The sequence below is a fragment of the Solanum pennellii genome, chromosome 10, assembly GCF_001406875.1.
Source record: "Solanum pennellii chromosome 10, SPENNV200".
Lineage (NCBI taxonomy): Eukaryota > Viridiplantae > Streptophyta > Magnoliopsida > Solanales > Solanaceae > Solanum > Solanum pennellii.
The window spans coordinates 56,038,645-56,061,245 of NC_028646.1; the positions used below are offsets into that span (position 1 = coordinate 56,038,645).

The 22,601-nt window shown below is 32.0% G+C and overlaps 1 protein-coding gene across 1 annotated transcript; it reads right to left on the reverse strand.

Moving 5' to 3' along the window:
• Positions 1–21,777: 21,777 nt before the first annotated feature.
• LOC107001377 lies at positions 21,778–22,194 on the reverse strand. The gene has a single exon (XM_015199448.1). It carries the CDS (start codon positions 22,192–22,194, stop codon positions 21,778–21,780), a length of 417 nt encoding a protein of 138 aa, XP_015054934.1.
• Between the last annotated feature and the right edge of the window lie 407 nt (positions 22,195–22,601).

A 22,601-nucleotide genomic window follows, 5' to 3' on the forward strand; every position in this document is an offset into this window, starting at 1 on the left:
AAATAAATCCTGTTAATATTATCTCTTATAAATTTGCGGGTAACGGTAACATTCCGAAAAGTCGTTACTTTTCCGAAAAGTCGTTACTTTCCAAAAAGTAGTTATTTTCCCAACACAATTTTTTGAAAAGTTGTTATTTTTTCCAAAAGACACAACTTTCTGGATAAAATGGGTCTGAACAGATTTCACTGAACAGACATGTTCCTTGCTGAAAATGGCTATAAAAGGAAGTCAATTTTTGATTTTTTAATCACTGAAAATATTTCTTTCTCTGCATTTATTTTTCTCTCAAATAAAATCAAAGTGTCGATCGACTGAGTCTGTGTGACTTGTTGCTGTTCTTAAGTTCGTTGAAGTTAAAGAAGTTTGAGGTACCGCTATTTCTTTAACAGGTTTAATCCGTTTTATCTTGGGAGAAATTAATCCATAACCTTGGGTACAGTGAGGGGATTAAATTTCTTAAGGACACACAGTAGTTTCTGTGGACTCGGATTAATTCTTGTATTCTATATTATTTTCTGCTTCATTTTATTTCTGTTTCTGTTTCTGTTTATTAACTTTATAAATACAAGTTATTGTAAGAATAACACCATGTACAAGAGAACAACCACATGCAAATCTTCTTGTTTCTTAACAAACAAGCTAGGATCTGAATGTGATGTCGTATAACCACAAAAATATAGATATTGAGCAATTTTTCCATACCATGCTTGTGGAGCTTGCATGATTCCATAAAATATTTTTTTAAGTTTACAAACATAATCAAGATGTAAGTTAGAAATATACCCAGGTGGCTGCTCCATATAAATATCTTTTTCAAATTCTCCATACAAGAAATCATTTTACACGTAAGGTTGCCATAGTTTCCAACCATATGAGGCTGTCATGGCTGGTAAAACTTGAACTAAGATCATCTTAGCGACCGGACTGAAGGTTTCTTCTTAGTCTTCGCCATATTTTTGAGAAAAAACTCGAGCAACCAATATAGCTTTGTATCTGCCTATGCTGCCATCAGCTCTTCTTTGGATTTTGTAAAACCATTTTCAAGAGACTGGTTGTACATCTCTTGGCTTTGGCACAAGGCTCCAAGTTTGATTTTTCATTAAAGCCTCCATTTCATCATACATGACAAGCTTCCACTCTTTGGCTCCTTTACCTTCTTCAAAAGATGAAGGCTCTTCATCGTCAATTGGCCATGCAAAGAAACAAGAAGACGTACTAACAAAGTTTTCATCTCTGAAGCTAGCTAGCTAAAAGTTCTGTTTGGTCTTTGTGAAACCAATATATCATCTTCTTGTTGAGTTTCACATTGTTGAGTTTCTGGGCTCCCCCTTTCGCTTAGCTCCTCAACAATTGCATTATTTGGAGAAGCACTTGTGATGGGCAAGTTTGAAACTCCAGGGTTCAGTATTTTAGAACCCTCTCCCTTTGATGTAACTTCATAATACAAGGAGGTTTCAGCAAATACGACATCCCTGGAAATAACAAAACAATGAGTTTTTCGATCCATGCACTTCCAACCCTTTTTCCTTTCATCTTATCCAAGAAAGATGCATTTTCTTGCCTTAGCATCCAGCTTGCTCCGTTGATAATCATGGATATGGACATAACAGATAGATCAAACACTCTTAGATTTTTTATTTCTCTCCAAATATTAATTCATAGGGAGACTTCATGTTGTTTGGAGAAAGCGGCATCATGTTGATCACATAAGCTGCATATTTCATACCTTTAGCCCACATGGCTCTAGGTAAATTTTTTGGCATGAAGCCAACTTTTACATGTCTCTGTTAGGTGTTGGATCTTTCTTTCTGCCACTCCATTTTGTTGTGGAGGTAAGTTCTCTTTTAATTCCATATTGACGACAAAAAGAGAGAAACTCTTCAGAAGTGTATTCACCACTGTTATCTATTCGCAACCTCTTTATTTTTTAGCCAAGCTCGCCTTCAACAGTTTCCTTGAATTCCATAAACTTGTTAAGAACTTCTGACTTGTGCTTCACAAAATAAACCCATGTGAATCTTGTAAAGTCATAAAAAAATTAGCATATAAGAACAACCGGAGAACAAAGGAGTTCTTGTTGGCCCCATCAAATCACTATGAATTATCTCTAGTGGAGCAATGCATCTTGACACGGATCTGTCAAACCGAAGACGACGTGCCTTTCCGTATTGACATCCTTCACAAATCTCTTCTCCACTAAAATTTCTTAAGTTAGGCACTCATATTACTAGATTCAATTTCACCATGGCTTTTAATTTTTCCATGTTAAGTTGCCAAAGTCTAGCATGCCATAGATATGCAGTATCAATGCTACTCATCTTCTCAATATATGAATTAGAGGCAGATAAAATATATAGATCATTAACTCTCTCACCCGTATGAATGACATCTGCCTTGAGTTCTTTGATATTTCAAAGGAGCTTCACATCATGTGGTCCAAATAGGAGATAACTTCCTGCATCTACGGGCATTTGCAACAGAAAATAGATTTTTCCTCATCCCTTGAACATGAAACACACTGTTGAGAGTGATAGAGTCTTCCTTATTCTCATTGATGACGATCGTGCCTTCCTTCTACACTTGATGAATTGTATTAGCTGTTGTTACAATGACATCACGACCATTTATTTGTGAAAGTTGGAAAATTTAGATTCATCTGCAGTAAGATGATGCCCTCATCCTGAATCCACCATCCAGTATCTTTCCAAATTAATAGATGTCATTGCATCTATTGCTCGAGTCTCGGCTATGAAACACTTTACCTAGTCTTCTTCTTCTTCATCAACTTTCTTACTTCGAGCCATATTGCTTTCCTTGGTACGAAAAAATCTTTTTATGTGTCTGATTTTGCCACACCGATAACATTTTAGAGTCTTATAGTTATCAGTAGACTCTCCCTCCTTTCCTAGTAGAATTGAACCTTTTTGGAATTGAGAGTGTGGCCTATCTCTTACTTTTTTTCCTTTAAATTTACTCTTATTAGATACAAGAGCATTTTCTTCCCCTTTTTTAATTGAAACCCCAGCCATTTGCTTGGCTAGTAGTTCCTGTGATGACAACAAATTCTCAAACTCCTCCAAGGATGGTTGTTGAGCCCATACTTGAATCAATGTAACAAAGGGAATATATTCTGATTTCAAACCACAAACAATATTTCTTTCTATTCGTGCTTCAGAGATAGACTCCTCCGGATTAAATAAAGATATATCAGAACATAAGTTCTTAATCTTTGAAAAATACTCGGCTATAAAGAGCTTACCTTGAATGGTGTTAGCCAATTCATTCACCAATATATGTAGTGGAGCTTCATTCTTCTTGTTGAACAGTTGATCGGTGGTCCTCATATTTCATGAGCTGATTTACACCTTATAATATGATCAAATAAATTAGAGGATATTAACCTCTTCAGGACAAACTCCGCCTTAGCATTAGTCTGCTTTCACTTCTTGTATACGTTACTATTCTCTGGTCCATCCGCAGGTTGACTTATGTTACTCCCATTAACAACATCCCACAAATCCTCGCTCACAAGGTATGACTCCATACATTCTCCATACCTTGTAAATTGTAATTGGATTGGTTCAACAACTCCATTCCCAATCCATTAGCACGACCGTTGAAATCCATATAGAGAAACCAGTTGAATTTTTCACTAACCCGATCTTGAATTAAAAACCAGAAGTCAAAAAATGACTATGGATCTGATACCATGTAGAGAATAGCAGAAGAAAAGTATAATCTGGAAAGCCTTCGGCTAGCCCAATATATTTAAGTAAGATAGGAAGATTCAACTAAGGAAGAAGAGGAAGCTAGATAGTTGAAAAGGAATTTGGAAAGAAGAACTTTGTAATGGAAGAAGACTCTTTAAGTATTTTGACTTTTTCTTGAATACAAATGTACCAGCCATCTCCTATTTATACTTGTCTAGGGATGGTTCTAGAAACTCTTCTAGATGCATCCATAAGAAAGTTCTAGTGAACTTATCTTCTAGCAACTATTCTAAAGTATCTAGATATTTCCTTACGATAATTTCTAAGTTTCTATACTAGGACATTCTAGAGAAATCTATGTTATTCAAAAAATCATCTTTAACTTTTTTCACATTAAATATGGTTAATTGACTATTGTTAATGTTTTGTAAACCTTTTTAAGTAAAATAATGCATTTTAAAATTCAAAAAAGGGCAAAAAAGAATCACAAAAAAGGGTAAATAGAATTCTAGCCCTTAGAGCGTGTCATTATACTATTAATAATTTTATTGACTTTTTTCTTTTAGGGAGGTAAATTTTGCTTAGTATGATAGTAGTATATTTTAAGAAGTAATGATTCTTTTATTATTTGAAAGTTGAGGTATTAGAGTTAATTTGCGACTTATAATAATTTTATATCATTTTATTATTTATACTTGTAAGATGAAGTTTTATTTTCTATTAATTTTCTTAATCATATTTTTAATAAATTTAAACTATTAATGTATTTTTTTAGTTTTGTATTATTATATTATTTTACTATATCGTGAAATAAATATTTAATAATCTATAGGGCTTACCTCTTGGCTCAATAAATTAAGTAAAATGTATAGCCTCACGACTCTGCCCTTTAAAAAATGATATAATGCATGCATTAGCTTATGTATTAGTAGAACCTTATTTGAGCATCCATTAGTCATGGACTCTATTGTGTATAACTAATACATGGAGATCTTAATATGAGTTATGAAATCTATATTTTTAATACATGAATTAGCATGGTTAAAGACCCAATTGTCACACAATTTTTTTTTTTACATTTTTTCAGTCATATTTATGGATGATATTTTTGTAAATAAATGTTTTTGAAAAAAAAAATCGCAATGAATGTCGTTTTTAATACACCAAATTAAATAATGCATAAAAAAAATTAATGAAAGCATAACTAATACAAACATATGCTAATCCACTCTATTTAGTATCATTCTTATATACCCTACAAAATAATTAGAAATCTTTTGATATAGTGTAGTATATAAGAATAATATTAAATAATGTGGAAATGCTTGCGTTTGCATTAATTTATCTCTTTTTCAACATTAAACTTGGTCCGGGCCAATGAAATAAAATTTCAATAGGTTCTACTATAGTAAGACACTTAATAATTTAAATATCTCGGCTGATTTTGTACTTATTGTGCCAACATTGTCAAAAGGAAAATATTTTTAATATTTCAATAATAAGGCAACTTTATAAATTAATTATTTAAAGCTAAACTTTTATATGAATTTATACAATAAAGTTTGCACATATTTTTTATTTGAATTTGTTTATAATAGTATTATTGTGGCCCTTTGGTACATATCTATGCCATTCACAAATACATATGTAATGTTTTAGTAAACATTCAATACTAATGTAGTATTTATTAAAATTCTCGTTGCGTATGAATCTCGATTTTTTGCCACTAAGGATGTGTTTGGTGTGATATTTTTCACTTTTTTCTCTTTCTAGAAGAGCACGATAAACTAATCCAAGAATTATAATGAATAAGACTATAATTAGTTATAAAATAACATTGTGTGCCTACCCTTTATTATCTAGCAACTTTGAACTTCAAAAATTATAATCTCAAGACTTTTATCTTAAATAAGTTTGTCTGTTTATCCCTTATTATCTAGCAGCCTTAAATTTTAGATACAATATTATATTAACAAAAGGTGAGAGATATTTTTTTACAATATAGATACCATTTAAATGATTATTGTATGTTAGTACTTAATTTTTTTTTCTCGCTATCATATTAGATTTAACATTGAGAGTTAGGAAAAAAGGCATGGTATAATATTAGAAATTTAAATGGCTCAACATTACTACATATCCCTAAAATGCATTATAGATTCAAAATAATAATAACTTAAATCTATCATTTCTCCCGTACGCGTCTCTCTCCAACTTCTCACCTATCTCTTTTGTAGATCACTCCCACATATATTGAGAAGGTCAAACTCATAAACGAATGCCTAAACTTGTTGGATTTTTCCCTTAGGAACCTCAGTTATGTCAATAACCTATTCATGTAAGATTAAATACTTTATAACATAATATCAGGATCTTGAACACGATAATCTTACATAGAGATTGTTAGGAGTACATACCTGATAAGGAAGACATCATCACATAGAAAAGCGAAAGCATTAGTCGTAAATTGATTTCTACCTCCTTGCCCTAACTTTATATGATCACAACCGTTAGCGATGAAATTATTGTAGAGAATATGTGATGTTCCTAATGGGTGGAGGGATGACCAATTTATAGAGGTTATGTCTTAATCAGGTACATCAAGTAATCAATGTTCGGACGAGATCTATTCCTTATTAAATATTATTTATGGTATTACTTGGGTTACAAGTAAACTTGGGTCATACGTAAATAATAATTAATATTAACTCCATTTAAAAAAGAATGACTCTATTTCCTTTTTAGTCTGTTTCAAAAAGAATGATCACTTTCCTTTTTTGACAACACTTTAACTTTAACTTTCCACGTGGCATGTATAAGACCACAAGATTAAAGAGTGTTTTGATACATTTGACACAACTTTAAAGTAGAACCACAAGATTAAAAAGTCTTTTTTCTTTTCTTAAACTCCGTTTGAAGTCAAACTAGGCCAATCTTTTTGAAATGGAGAGAGAAATAACAACAACAATAATAATAATAATAATAATAATTCTTACAATTGAATAATTGAACCACTAATAATTTGTTCCTTTTAAACATTGTTGGCTGAGTTTGATCGACTTTTCTATTGTAAATGCATTCAAGTGTGTTCATATTGTAATGATTTTGATCGAAGGAATGAAGACAAACTATGTGTTAGTCTCATTTTTTCCTAATGTGTTCAAATGACTTGAAGTAAAACACAATTATTGTCGAACATTTTCACTATCAATTGGACTGATGACATCTGGAACAAAATAAGTATCCTCTATCAATGCCCTCACATAATCTGGTTCCACATCAACCATCAATATTTAAAAGGAATAAATTATGGATGGTTCGATGATTCGGTAGGAAAATATCATAGTTAAGGTACCTGAGGGGAAAAACCCAACAACTTTAGGAATTTGTTTATGTATTTGCCCTATTGAGAAACTAAAAATGCCTACAATGTGTATATATTGTATATATATAATACTAAATATAAAGTGTGTTGATAAAAATACATATCATACGAAAATTGAATATGATAGATCTATGGGTGAACAAATATATATATTCGTCATTATTTAGGAAGAAAAACGTAAGGAGAACTGGGCCATCATCCCCCGCCAGAGCGGGACAAATGTTGGTAGGGTTGCGGTGCTCCAGCACGACAGGGAACGCTTATGCGGGATGGTCAGGAAAGAACTTAAATAATGCAAAATCTTATTATCTCTTTTTCCCCGAAACACCCAAAACAAGCGAAGATCACCTAGAAACCCTCAAAAGGCTGCTCTAGGATAGGGAAAGAACGAGGAAGAGATTTCTAGCTCAAGGATGATGATAGCTTGTGTGTTCTCGGTCATCCACCATTACAAGGTCCAAAAACCAGGATTGGAGCCCTAATCCCGTGCAGCTACTTGGGGCCCAGGTAGGCTAGGTTTATTTACTTGAGTAGTAGTAAATTTGTGCTCACTGCATAGTATATTTTTCATTAACAGTAGCATTCATGTGCAGACCTTTGGGCATCGGAAAGGGAGGATTGTACATGTACCCAAGTTTCTCAAGATGATGTGTATCGTGAGGAAAAATCTTTTTTTTGTGAACTAGGACACGTGATGTTTGCTTTTCTATTTGTTTGATAGATCCTGGTTTATTGCTTCTTTGTATGCATGTATGTATGTGATAGGGAAATATGAATCGAAATTAATGCAAATGAGTATATGTATATGAATAATTACATGTCATTAAACCATTGGTTAATTGTATGACTGTGAACATTGTTTATCATGGGTGTGATTGTGATTATGCTGACTAGATCAGGTGTCACGTTTCGACACATATATTGGATCGGGTATCACGTTCTGACACATGTATATTGAATCGGTGGCACGTTCCAACACACTAACAGTTTGGGTCTGATCTCCATGAGAGAATCATTGGTGATTACTATGTTCATGACTAATTGTTGATATTGGAAATGTATGTCTCTCTTGAAAGAACATTGCATATGTGTATTATTGTGTCGTGTTTAGTTTCTATATATCTCTTCACTAAACAAACTGTGAATGGTTAGATCCAAATCGGAATGTGGTATGGTAAGTGGAGACTAAGGGTTCAGGTGTACTAAGTGTTACTTTGGAGAGGTTGTCGGTGTTCTTAGAAGTGGAGAAGTGAAGTGTCGTTCCCGTCATAAACGTTAAAGTAGCTGGACATTACCTTAGAAGGGGGTTCATATTAAAATGATTAGCAATCTTTGATAGAATGTACTATGGGGTCAAGGGTTGAGTAGTGATACGGGTGTGTTTCTAGTAATTGTCATGATTGGTCGTGGTTGTATTCAGGGACTTTTCTATGAGCTATAATGGTTAAGCTAGAATCAAGATCAGAGTGACCGAGGGTAAGAGTCAATGATGCTAATATGTTTTAAGGTATATGGGAAAGTAAAAGGTCGAAGTACAAAGGTTGAAGGGTATACTTTTTTGTTGCGCGTTTACTACTAATTTATTACTTTATATTATGTGATGGATATCGAATTGACCGATGATGTCTACCAGCACATGTTTTGTATTGATAATACTTTTGCTATGCCTTTTGGCATAGTGTTGTTGTAGGGTCAATGATGTTTCTGAGGTGAAGACGAAGACAATATCCAATAACTTCTACTCATCATTTCCCGTGGTGGAAGGTGAGTCATTTGTTACTATGTTTTTAATTGTAACCTTAGAAGCTATTATATAGGTTTAGACTAGATCCGTGGGAGTGTTAATTTTACAAGTCTTAACTTAAATCATCGAAAAACTCTTTATGTTATAAAATCTCGCGAATGTTATTTTATCTCCAATTTTCTTAATCTTCCTATGACTTTAACTGTTTGGAAATCGAAGATTTTCCTACTTAGGTGTTAGAGTAGGTACCCGCACGACCTGGTAGATTGAATTGTGACATTACATCAGTTTCTATTTCTTTTACTTTTGTTTGAATGTGTTGGATCGATAACATTGGGACAATCTACTTTTAATTATTTCTACACAATTGATTAATTTCTTTCCTTACTTCGAAGCATTTTTTAAAATATAAGATTATATAAGAAAAAATTCCTAAGTTATCTCAATAATATTTTAAAGATATTTTTAAAAGGTGCTTCCATTTTACCACCCATTTTCACCCCAAGAACACCAATAGCAACATACAAATTTCATTAAAATTAACAAAATAGAAAGAATTTATCAAGAACAAGTATAATAATTATTGTTACCGGTTAGTAAGAGTGTTTAAATTCATAGGGTTTACATCTTATGTCTCATGACTTACTTCTCGTTTTAATATATTAAGTAAAACTGTTTGTCTTACGCCTTTACCTTTTAAAACATTCAAGATATAATGAATCCATTAGCTTATATAGTAGTAGAATTTTATATGGTACAACTTGCATTAGTCGTATACACTACTGTACATTACTAATACATGAAAGTTGTAGCATGACACACTATATATTTAATCCATGCATTAGCATGGTTAAAGACTCAATTGTCTGTTTATTTATTTATTTTTTACATTTTTCCATCATATTTGTGGAGGCTATTTTTGTAAATAAATATTTTTTAAAAAAATTATGCAATACTGTCATTTTTAATACATCAAATCAAATAATGTATAAAATATAGTTAATGCAAGAATAACTAATACAAACATTTGTAAGTCCACTCTATTAAGTATCATTCTTATACACCCAACAAAACGATAAGAAATTATTTGATAGAGTGTACTATATAGAAATAATGCTAAATAAAGCAGACAAACAAATGTTTGCATTAATTTATCTTTATTTTTCAACATCAAATTTGTTCTGGGCCAATGAAATATAATGTCAATAGGTTATACTATATTAAGACACTTAATAATTTATAATCTCGTGTAATTTTATACTTATTGTGCCAACACTGACGTATAAAAATATTTTTAATATCCCAAGAATAGAGACAACTTCATAAAATTAGTTGTTTAAAGCAAAACTTTTATATGAGTTTATAAAATAAAGTTTTTACATATTTTTTAAATTGAACTTGTTCATAATAGTATTATTGTAGCTATTTGGTACATGTCTGTGCCATTCACAGATACAAATGTAATGTTTCAGTAAACATTCAAAGATTAATGTAGTATTTATTCAAATTCTCATTGCCTGTGTTTGGTATGATATTTTTCAATTTTCTTATGTTTGATTAGTTAAATCTTTTAAAAAGTATTTTTGCTCTGAAAACAAGTTATTTAAAAACAAAAAAATAATAATTACTTTTCTAATGGAAGTGGAGAAAAGAGTGACATTCCACTTTGTTAAAGATATCACTAATCTTGATTCAAGAATAAATTTACACCGCAATTAATTTTCTTTTATCTCATTTGAAGAACACGATAATCTAATCCAAGATTTATAATTCTAAGACTATAATTAATTATGAAATAACTAGAGTGTTTTACCGTAAACCAAAGGTTTCGAGTTCGAGCCCGGGCATGAATAAAATCCTGTTGGGGGTGCCATCACCGAATGAGTGTTGCAGAGCGGGATCAAAATATAGTCAAAACTCCAATATGGGTTTCAAATACAGGTTGGAAAAGCATAAAAAATTATGAAATAACTTTATGTGCCTACTGTTTATTATCTAGTGATCTTGAACTTCAAAATTATAGGAAAAAAGGTAAAAAAATATTCTTATTTTTAGTTTATTAGTTGACTACAAAATTATTTTCTTTAAGTCAAGTCAAAATTGTCTAGAAACCTCCTTTCTACTCCAAAACAGTTTTTTAAGTCAAGTCAAAATAGTCTAAAAACCTCTTTTTTTTCTCCAAAACAGATTAGAAACATGGTATACTCCAAACCCAAAAATGAAAACCCTTCAATTCTCCTTCAACCGAACGTCCTCTTTTAGGTCCATAATTTTCGCCGGCAATACAACTGAGATTATTAATACATGGTTATGCAAGGCAGCCGTGACTCCAACTCCGCCGTTTGGACTCATAAGGACGATTCAAGATAAGTAATCTAATCCATTAGTTATGTGTCTGTTACATGCTATTTCTAAAACATTAAACCTATAGCTAGAATAATATTAGCTTTCTCATCTCTTTCCCTCTTTTAGTTCTCCTTACACACACTCTCTATTTCACCACTCTGAATGAGTATTGTTGCAGTTGTGCAAAAAGGAAAGATCAAAGTTAATACTCTATCCGTTTAACAAAGAATAATCTAGTTTGGTTTGGAACGAAGTTTAAGAAAAGGAAGAAAGATTTTTTAATCTTGTGCTTCTAAATTAAAGTTAAATCAAATGTACCAAAATGTCCTTTAATTTTGTAATTTTAAATATGTCACGTAGAAAGTTAATTGATTGATGACTTGTGACGTAGAAATGTCTTTTAATTTTTTAATCTTCTTCATTGTGTAGTAGTTGCGCATAGCTTTGAAAAAACAGAATTCCGGGTTTGTTTTCTCTCTTCTAAATCGAGTTGTTGTTTCTTCCGTTAATTGATTGATGACTCTTATTTTATTCATGTTAGTCTTCTTCTTCTTCTTCCTCTTTTCTAACATTAAATAGGTTAAAAGTTTCATAATATGCTATGATTTATTCCTTACAATCAGTGAAAGATTTTTGGGTTGAGCTTTCTAATAGTTGACTTGATTTTGCCAGTGATTTTTCATAGCAGCTTTGTCTTCTTCATTATGTAGTTGTTGCTTAGCTGCGAAAAAAAAAGAATTTCAGGTTTGTTCCTCTTCTAATCGAGTTTCTTGTTTCTTCCATAAAATGTATTGATGGAGTTTTGATGTTGTTTTATTCAAGTTATTCATTTTGTTGTTCCTCTTTTCTAACATTAATAGGTTAAAAGTTCCACAATCTGCTATCCTTTCATCCTTGTCAGTAAAAGATTATTGGGTCTAGCATTTTAATAGTTGACTCGATATTGTGAAGTGTATTATGAGTCTGAAGATTCATATTTTATAGAGTGCTCATGATCCAAAACTCGGCTGTATTTTTGGGTTTGAAATCACCAGATGACATGAAGTAATTACATAGATTATATATGATAAGGATTTTTGCTTTACCACCAGTAATGTCATGATCACTTGTTTGTTGATCATTAGTATTGGACAAGTTATTGTTTAAAAAACAGAATGTAAGGAGTAAATGATTGAACTTATACTTTGGCAGTTTTCTTTTAAGTACAAACATGCATAAAACTCTTATTGAACTGTTAAAAATCTCTCCATCTGATCATATAATCACAATTCGAGAAGCGGATAAACAGAAAGTACAAGAAGAATGACACTACCTATCATGAGTTTAAAGTTCGAAACAGAATTTTGAATGAAGATCGACTTTTGCATTTCCAATTTCTTAGCCGTCTGAAATGGCTGCTTGAGTTGTACAATTATAGGCCTTAATTTCCTTGTTGACATGGTGGAACAAAGTGGCTTTGGCTTTCCAATTATTTTGGGCTGACTTTTAAGCAACACATACATTTAACTCATTGTTTTGTCTGGTCCTATGTTAGAAAAACTTGCCCAAAATTTTTGGAGCGGAAAATTCAACACTTTTCCTGCAATTGCAGCTAGGCTTCATTGTACTTTAATTTCATCATCCAAGTTGCCTACTTCTTTAATTTATTAATTTTGTACCACCTGGAAGTATTGTCTAATGGAAAAATATTATCAGTGACTATTCATATAGTCGATTTCGACTTGTTTTTGACTTAAGCTTACTTAAAAGACCATCTAGTTCTAAGATTTTATCATTTATGTATGTACAAACTTGATTAATCTAATAGAATGACTTTTTGTATCTAGACTAATACCAATCCTTTTCGTGAATAAATTGTGAAAAAATAACTGACCAAACAGGAAGATGGAGAACATGAGAGACAGAAACTTGCGCTTTCTATCAAGTGTTATTTTGGAGTAGTTACAGGGTCAATATACTGACAGAAATATTAGAATGAAAGAAGAGTAGAGTTGCTGAAATATCATCTACAACTATCCCTCTCCTCTTACATTTCCAAGCACGAACAACACATTGAACAAGATGTTGTGTAGTTTTTTCCCTATCCACAGAAACAACTACGTTCCCAGATTTTCTCATATACGTTTACATGAAAAAAAATAGTTTCTTTAGTAACAAATGACTATTTAGGTAATATTATGTCATAATCTATACTATTTTGTGTATTTACTTGCTCTAATCCTTGGTAGGCTCGAAGAAAAATCATGTTACAGGAACTAACATCTTTGCTATAAGTAAAATTATAAGCTTTTATGATTCTTAGTGACATCTATCCTTAGATTCAACACTATTGTGTTTATCTGATGGTAACAAGTTGTTTGCATCTTAGATTTTTTTGTTATTCTATATCTTTTAAAAAGTTTTTTTTATGTCCTCTTAAAGGTTATGGTACCTAGTAACCAGTGGATGCAACTTGTTGACAATCGTCTCGATAAAATCTATTTAACCGGCGTGCAAAATTTTTTGAAGTATGCTTTTCAAAAAACAGGAGAAGAATATGAAATACGATGTCCGTGTGTCAAATGTTACAATACAACTTCAGGAACTCGTAAAACAGTTGAGACACATTTTCTAGTACATGGAATAATTCGCAATTATAACTTTTGGTATCACCATGGAGAACGTTTGGGTGAACCATTATCAGAATCAGAATCGGAACATGATGATGAAGAACAAGACAATGGTATTGTAGAAGAATATGAGAGTGAAGATGAAGTAGAAGAACTATTGAGAGATTTATATCCTAATCTTGATGGAGGAGCTATACAGATTGGTTGTGATGACTTTCTTGAAGAGGAACCAAATGCTGAAGCAAAAAAGTTTTGCAACCTATTAAAGGATTTCGACTGTCCATTATACCAAAATTCAAAAGCTTCAAAGCTTTCCACTTTGATCAAATTGCTTCATATCAAAAGTATGGGTCGTTGGAGTAATGCATAATTTACAATGCTACTGAAAATGTTGAAAGATGAGTAATTGCTTGATGGTGCCAATTTGCCAAATTCATATTATGAGGCAAAGAAGATAATTAAAGAACTTGGTCTTTCATACGACAAGATTGATGCTTGTACTATGATTGCACGTTATACTGGAAGGAGGATACCTTACTTGATTCTTTCAAAGTTTGTGGTGCGTCAAGATGGAAATAAATACATATAGTGAGGAAACAATGAATAAAAAAGGTAAAAAGATAGAATCAAAGAGTTTACGCTATTTTCCCTTACAACCAAGACTTCAAAGATTGTTTATGTCTACCAAGACATCTACGCTGATGACATGGCATAAGGATAAAAGAGTGGATGATAGAATAATGAGGTACGCGACTGATTCAATGGCATGGAATTTGATGAACTTCATCCTTCATTTGCGGTTGATCCTTGAAATGTTTGACTTGGACTTGCAAGTGATGGATTTCAACCATTTCGGTATTCAAAAACCTCACGTAGTATTTGGCCTGTAGTTCTTATCCCTTATAATTTGCCACCTAGTTTTTGTATGAAGCAAGAAAATTTTATTTTGTCAATGCTTACTCCGGGTCTAAATGGTCCAGGATCTGAGATGCAATTGATACATTTTTTCATCGTTTAATAGAGGAATGAAGGAGTTGTGGGAAGTTGGTATTGAGACCTATGATGTATCAACTAACCAAAATTTTTAAGTTGCATGCTTCTTTATTATGGACCATCAATGACTTTCCAGCATATGAAAGAAAATTGGCATGCCCATGTTGCCATAAATACACTTAATCAATTCGATTAACTAAGTGTAAGAAGGAGTGTTTTATGGGTCATCGACATTATCTTTCTAAAAATCATAAATGGCGAAGTGAGAAGGGGTCATTCGATGGTACAATGGAGAAAAGGCCTCTACCAAAAATGTGTTCCAGTGTTGAGATACTTAATCAAGTGCAAGATCTTGAAGGGTTGCATTTATCAAAGCATCCTAAGATAAGAAAGAAGATATCACATGAAAACTGAATGGATAATTGGAACAAGAAAAGTATCTTTTTTAAACTTCCATACTGGAAGTGTCTCTTTTTACGACATAATTTGAATGTTGTGCATATTGAAAAAAAATATATGTGAAAATATCATGGGAACAATTATGAATGTCAAAGGAAAGACCAAGGACACAATTAACACTCGATTAGACTTACAAGAGATGGACATTAGGCCAGAATTGCACCTCATCCAAAAGGGGGAGAAACTTGAAGTTCTAAAAGCATCCTACACATTGTCTCCCAAAGATAGGACAAATTGCGCCCTTTCTAAAAGAATCTAAAGGCTCCTGATGGATTTTCATCTAATATTTCTCAATGTGTGAACTTGAAAGATCACAAGATATCAGGATTGAAAAGTCATGATTGTCATGTTCTCTTGCAGCATCTACTTCCTCTTGCACTTCGTGGTATGTTTTCCAAAGAAGTGTGTGAACCTCTTATTGAATTGTCTATATTTTTTAGTGTGATTGGATTGAGATTTGAAAACTTGGAGAAAATTGAAACACAAATACCCATAACACTTTGCAAGTTGGTTAAGGTCTTCCCTCATTTTTTGATGTCATGGTGCACTTACCTGTTCATTTAGCTACTGAAACTAAGATTGCTGGACTAATTCATTATTGGTGGATGTATCATGTGGAGCGATAATTATATTTTTGAAATCTCTTATTGGTAATAGGGCATGTCAAGAAGGTTGTATTGCGGAGGGCTACATTGCAAATGAATGTATGACTTTATGTTCAAGATATTTGCTTAAGGTCGACACAAGATTCAATCGTTCTGAATGAAATTATGATGGTGGTTTAAAACAATTGAATGGTGGTTTATCTATTTTTAGTCAGCCTAGAAAAAATCTGGGAGCGAAAAATCTATGTGAGCTTGAGGCAGCTGAACTAGAACAAGCACATATATACATATTGAAGAACTGTGATGATATCTTACCTTATCTCAAGTATGGAGATTTCTTTTATATCATCTCATTATTTTAATTTCTTTAGGTTAATTACTTTTAAGGTGAGACTTATGGTTCACTTCAATTTTATAGAGAGTTTGCACAAAGCCATGAGAATGCTCGACAATGTCTGATGCAGAATGGAGCCGACAATTTATTGAATGGTTTAAACATAGGGTGAGTAATACATAAATATCAAATTTTGATATTTTAATATTGTAATACTCTTTCTAAAGTATTAAATATTATGTTGTTCATAGGTCGCGCAATTGCACAAACAAGATGATAGTCTGATCATGGAAGATCTACTCTCACTTTCACGCAGTCCCACCAAATATTCAACACGTTCTAATGGTTATGTCGTTAATGGATACAGGTTTCATGTGCAATATTATGATAACAAGTTAAGGACTCAAAATTGTGTTGTTGTATTGGGTGAGAATGATGAAGATAGTGAGAACCTTGATTACTATGGAGTTTTGATAGATGTGATTGAGTTGCAATTTGTCATGGATAGAAGATTTATTTTATTTCGATGTAACTGGTTCAGTGTGAATGATGAAATAAAAGTAGTTAAAAAGGATGAGTATGATTTTGTGAGTGTTAATCCAAGTAGATTTTTGAAAACAAATGAGCCATTTACTTTAGCGAATCAAGCATCTCAAGTGTTTTATGCTAATGATAATTCCAACAAAGATTGGCAAGAAGTGAGAAAGACTCAACCTCGTGATTCCTTTGATATTATGGGATAAATGGATGATAATATTGTGTAGTTAGAAAGTCCTTCCCAAGAGAAAAGAAAAAGAACTAATGAGGTGAAGTATTTTATGAATTAGTATTTCATTATTCAATGTTATGATAACCCAATTTCTTTTATTACTACATACTTAGACATTTTCAAGTTTCATTTTTAACGTTTTCTCTTCTTGCAGGTTCAAGATGAAACCGTTGAAGATTGAAAATGAGGTTGGTTCTAATATGAAGATGCTATCAGATATACGTTTGTTGGATCTGGTTCTATTGGCAAGGGTCGAGGACGAGGTCTTAAATTATTTTGGTGAGAAGTGAAGTTTGCCATCTAAGAGTTTATTGCCTCAATCAAGTGATCTAGTTAAGAAGTACATCAAATAAATTGAAACAAGTAAGATATTTTGAATTTTTTTCACTTTAAGGGATAGAAAAATCTTTATTGGTGTTGAGAAGAAATGTCTTTTCCACAAATCCTCTTAAGTTAACTTGTGATTTGTTAATCGTTGAGTGTTCTGTTTGATGTAGAGTATACGAATACAATATTAATATGTATAATGCCTTCATGCATACAATCTTATCTAACCTTTTACCTTTAATGTGGAGCGAACTCTGCTAAACTATTGGTTGTGTCATTTGTTTTTTTTCCAAGTTCTACAGGGAATGGACAAGGACTTAAAAACTCTACCATGTCCACTAGTTAAGGAATTCGAATGATGTATAATAACTCCATGGCTCTTGAGAAAGAGAATATGCAAATTAATATTGCAACTCCCATAACTAATCAAGTTAAGAAATACACCCAAGAAGTTGAAACAAGTAAGATTTTCTTTAAAATCTTTTTTTTTTACAAATATACCGTGGTTTCAACTTTTTTATTAACTTTTATATCATGTGTCACACCTCTTCCATTTTTATTTTACAATTGTTGAGGATATGACGAGTTTTTTTTTTAAAAAAAATTATATTTTTTTTAGAGTCGCCACTTGGAATTGGATTTTTTAGGTGTTCCAAGTCACCCGTTAATTCCTAAATTAAACTAAAAAAACTTTTTTTTAGTCTACGAAAAATAGAGATTGAGTAAGAAATTCTATTGACCGGAGGGAAGATATGAGGCACCCCCGAGTCCCGTGGTTCTAGCACGGTCGCTTTATTAACATATATTTGGCTAAAAAATATTTTAGTGGATAAAAAAGGAAATCTTTATTAATTACTCTTTTTTAAAAAAAGAAATTGATTGGCCTTGGAGCGTAACCGCACACAAATTTTTTTTAATAGAAAAGAATACACAGCAAGGATCGTTACGAACACATGATGGTATTTGAATTTTTTTTTTTTTTAAAAAAACAACTAATATTAATTACTCAATTTTTTTTAAAATAATGATAAAAATGAATAAAAGAATATGGTGCAACATATAGATAAGAAAATTATTACTGCTTATTAGTATTTATTTTTTATCAAAAGAAAATAAATAAATATTTAAGTATTAATACTTGACAATAACAACAAAAGAAAAAAATAATAATAATTACAGAATAATAATTAAACCTCCTTTTAAAACAAGTAGTGACATTTTATTTTTATTTTTTTTTTAAAATAAAATTTTGTTATAAATGACTATTTTAGCAAAATTTCTATTTTATACGAAATGGCTAAATTACTCTTTTTGAAAGTGCAAAGATAGTCAATTTTATCAAATAATTAGATTACCAAGCCAAATTAGCCAATTTTATATTTTTATATCAATAGTCATTTCACATATTTACTTTTAAAAAATGAAAAAAGACTATATTTACATTTTATTTATTTATTTTTATTTGCATTTTTTTACAAAAATGACCAAATTTATATTTCTTTTACAAAAATAACCAGATTTCATTCTTTGCAAATATGACCAATTTTTTTTAGTTGTTTTTTTTGTTATTTTCTTCTAAAACGACCAAATTTATATTTTTGCAAAAATGATCAGATTTATCCTTCTTGTAAAAATGACGAGAAAATAATAAAAAATTTGTGATTGTCATTATTATTATTATTACTTTTAGCAAAACATGAGTCCACTTACTAATTATGAGGTAAAATTTAAGCTAAACATCAATGAGTAACATATAAGTACACAATAATCAACACAATCATATGAGAATCACTATAGACTAAACCAATAAAAAAAGTACAAACTAAATAACATAATGATAAATATAACCACACGAGAATCATAATAAAATTAACTAAATAAAAAAATAGTTTAATACAAACAACTTTATCAAAACATAAAATTAAAGAACATAAATATTAATTCAACATTACATGTGAAATGTAAAAAAAATACCTAAACTAATGACAAGCAAAATGTAGACCCAAAATTATTTGAATCCAAAGACCACCAAAGATGAAATATTTTTTTAAAAAAGAAGAAATTTTGTTATGTTTTTCTCTCTTGCAATTTTGTTCTTCTCTTTTTTTTTCCTCTATCTATTTTTTTGTGTTTCATAATCCCCCCTAATATGAAAGAAGATAAGAGGTTAAATAGATTTAGAAAAATGAAATAATGTTCTTTTTTTTTAAAACTAAACACCTAATGCATGCTTGAGCTTTTTTCTTCCGAATGAAACTTTTTTTTTCAGTAAGCACTCTTGTTCTCCCCAATGAGCCACCAGAAGAGCCAATGAAAAATCTTCTTTTTCTTTTTTTTCTTTTCCTTTTCTAAGAGAAGACTATTGAATATTGAAAATGACTTCATTTCCCTTCTAGGGGCCCCCACTTTCTTTAATTCATTAATTTAATTAAAGACAATAGATCATTTGAATTTTTTTTTAAAAGAAAATAGTCCCATTGAGTGGAATTCATTAGATTTTAGTCATACAAATCTAAAGAAAAAATTAACTCATTGGCACAAAATTCAAACATTTTGAAGTAAAAAATTACTAAATAAAAATAACATAAAACAAATAAAAATGCATTAATAAGAAATTAATATATATCTGTGTGTGTTCAAAAGACGCATTGCCTTTGTGGATTGTTCTAAGATTAGGTGTATCCCCAAAAATGTGAATATGGTGTGTATAACCCATGAATGTTGGTGTGTATTGCCCAGCATATGCATATGGTGCGTATTGCCCATGAATAGAGAATTGATTTGTATTGCATGTGAATAGGGAATGGTACACACTGCACATAAATTTAGATTGATGCGTATTGCACGGAATTCAGACTGGTGTGTATTACACATGAACAAAGGATGGTGCGTATTGAACATGAATAAAGTATGTGTGCGTATTGCAGGAAATTCAAATTGATGTTTATTGCACATGAATTCAAATTGGTGCGTATTGCACGAAATTCAGACTGATGTGTATTCCACATGAACAAAGGATGGTGCGTATTGTCCACGAATAAAGGATGTGTGTGTATTGCATGATATTCAGATTGATGTGTATTGCACATGAATTCAAATTGGTGCATATTGTACGGAATTCAAACTGAAGCGTATTGGCGAAGCTCTTGCATTGAGAGACAAGAATGTGAGTAGCATGAGATGAAACACCAAACATGTGAAGACTTTGAAGAACTTCCTTTTTGTGATTTTTTCTTTTGACTTGTAATCTTGCACTTTCTTTTCTTCCTGTGTTGAGCAAATGTAAGAGAAAATTGTTAGTTTAAAGCGGTGGTTGGTTCGTGGCCTTGATGCTCCAACGATTTTGACCATACTCCCGACCAATTTCTCCAACTCTACTCCAAATCCTTGGTTGAACAACCTTTGAAGCTTTCTATTTGTCAATTCTGGGGCTTTGATCTTTTCGGTACTACCAAATATCATGGTGTGACTGATGTCCCAAAGAATGATGACTTTAGAGACTATATCGTGTTTCTTCACGAATTTTCGGTGAAGATCTGATGTGTTTTTAGTCCTTGATCAATGACATGTCAACTCAGATACTCAACTTTACTTTTGGGAACCTATAGTAAGCTTTGCAATCTTTACTTTATTTTGTCAAGAGATTATATCGAAAAGACTAGAAAAATATCAAACTTAAGAGTATGAAAGATTGGATCAAGAAGACTATAAACTTAAGGAAGGACATTCCTTTTTTTAAAAAAATGAGAAAGATAATCTGGAGGCATATGTCGACTTTGATTGAACCATGACATGCACTTTGGACTTGACCCCTGATCCGTTTGAGTTCTTTAGTTCTCAAAATCTAAGTCATCGTCAATTGATATATGTACCCTTCAAGCAGAGGTGTCGAGAAATAGTCATCTTTGTCGATTCTTTCAATGATGTTCTCTCCCTTTATCTTAAGGTGCCTTTAGGATTTTCACCTATAAGATCTTCTTATTTTTCATCTTATGGTGCCTATTAAGGTTTTCACTAATAAGACTCTCTCATGTTTTTTCTTTTTCTTTTTTTTTAGTTATGATGCCCCAAGAGTTTTCACTCATAAGTTTTTTTTCACCAATGTTGCTTTTGATGATCAATATCATTCTTAAAGTTTATCAAAACGTAAATTGCTAGAATAAACGGAATTACAATTTGATATTATTCCATCAAAAAATTTTAAAAAAACAATGCCTCAGTTTTCTATAAATACTGGAAGACTTTTTTTTGTATGACCGAACCCCAAAGGGTTACCTATGTATCCCTTTGGAATCAGGTCAAACGTAGTTCAAATTTTCAAAGAGAGGGTGTTTTTTTTTCTCTTTTGAAAGAGGTGCATTTGTTTTTCAAACTCTAAACTTGTCGCAGTACCTTAGAACACATTACATGTAGTATCTTTTGACTGCATATGCATTAACAATTATGCCTCTGATTTTTCCCTCCACATCAGTAAGGTGTGGAGCTCCTTTGTACTATACATCCTTGATAAGATATGGGCCTTTCCAATTTGGGGCAAACTTTCCCTTGGCTTCTTCTTGGTGCTGAAAAATGCCCTTTAAGAGCAATTGACCTACTTCAAAGTGTCTTGGCCTTTTGTTGTATGCACAAGTCATTCTTTGCTGATAAAGCTGACCAAAACAGACGGTCGTCAATCGTTTCTCTTCTTCTAATTCGAGATGCTTTAATCGGGTTTTGACCCATTCAGTATCTTCAATTTCAGCCTCAACAATAATTCGAAGAGATGGAATTTCCACTTCTACTGAAATCATATCCTCGGTCCCATACAACAGCAAATAAGGAGTTGCACCAATCGAGGTGTGCACTGTTGTGCGATATCCTAAAAGTGCAAAAGGCAGCTTCTCATTCCATTGTCTAGTGCCTTGAACCATCCTTTTGAGAATCTTTTTGATATTCTTGTTGGCTGCCTCTACAGTACCGTCGACTTTTGATCGGTATGTGGTAGAATCGTGGTGCACAATTTTGAACTACTCACATACCTCCTTCATCAGATTGCTATTAAGGTATGCATCACTATCTGTGATAATATATCTTGGGATACCAAATCGACAAATGATGTTCGAATGGGCGAAATCCACTATTGCCTTCCTAGTGACTACTTTGATAGTGATCGCCTCCACCCATTTGGTAATGTAATCAATTGCGAACAAAATGAATGGATATCCATTAGCGGCTTTTTGCTCAATTGGTCCGCTGACATCTTCCCCATGCAACAAAGGGCCAAGGAGCGGCCATGGGGTGCAACTCTGAAGAAGGTGAATGAACGAGATCACCATGA

What these genes read in the sequence shown, in the direction of transcription:
- LOC107001377 (XM_015199448.1), bottom strand. Translation starts at nt 22,194, where the DNA reads ATGGTTCAAGGCACTAGACAATGGAATGAGAAGCTGCCTTTTGCACTT.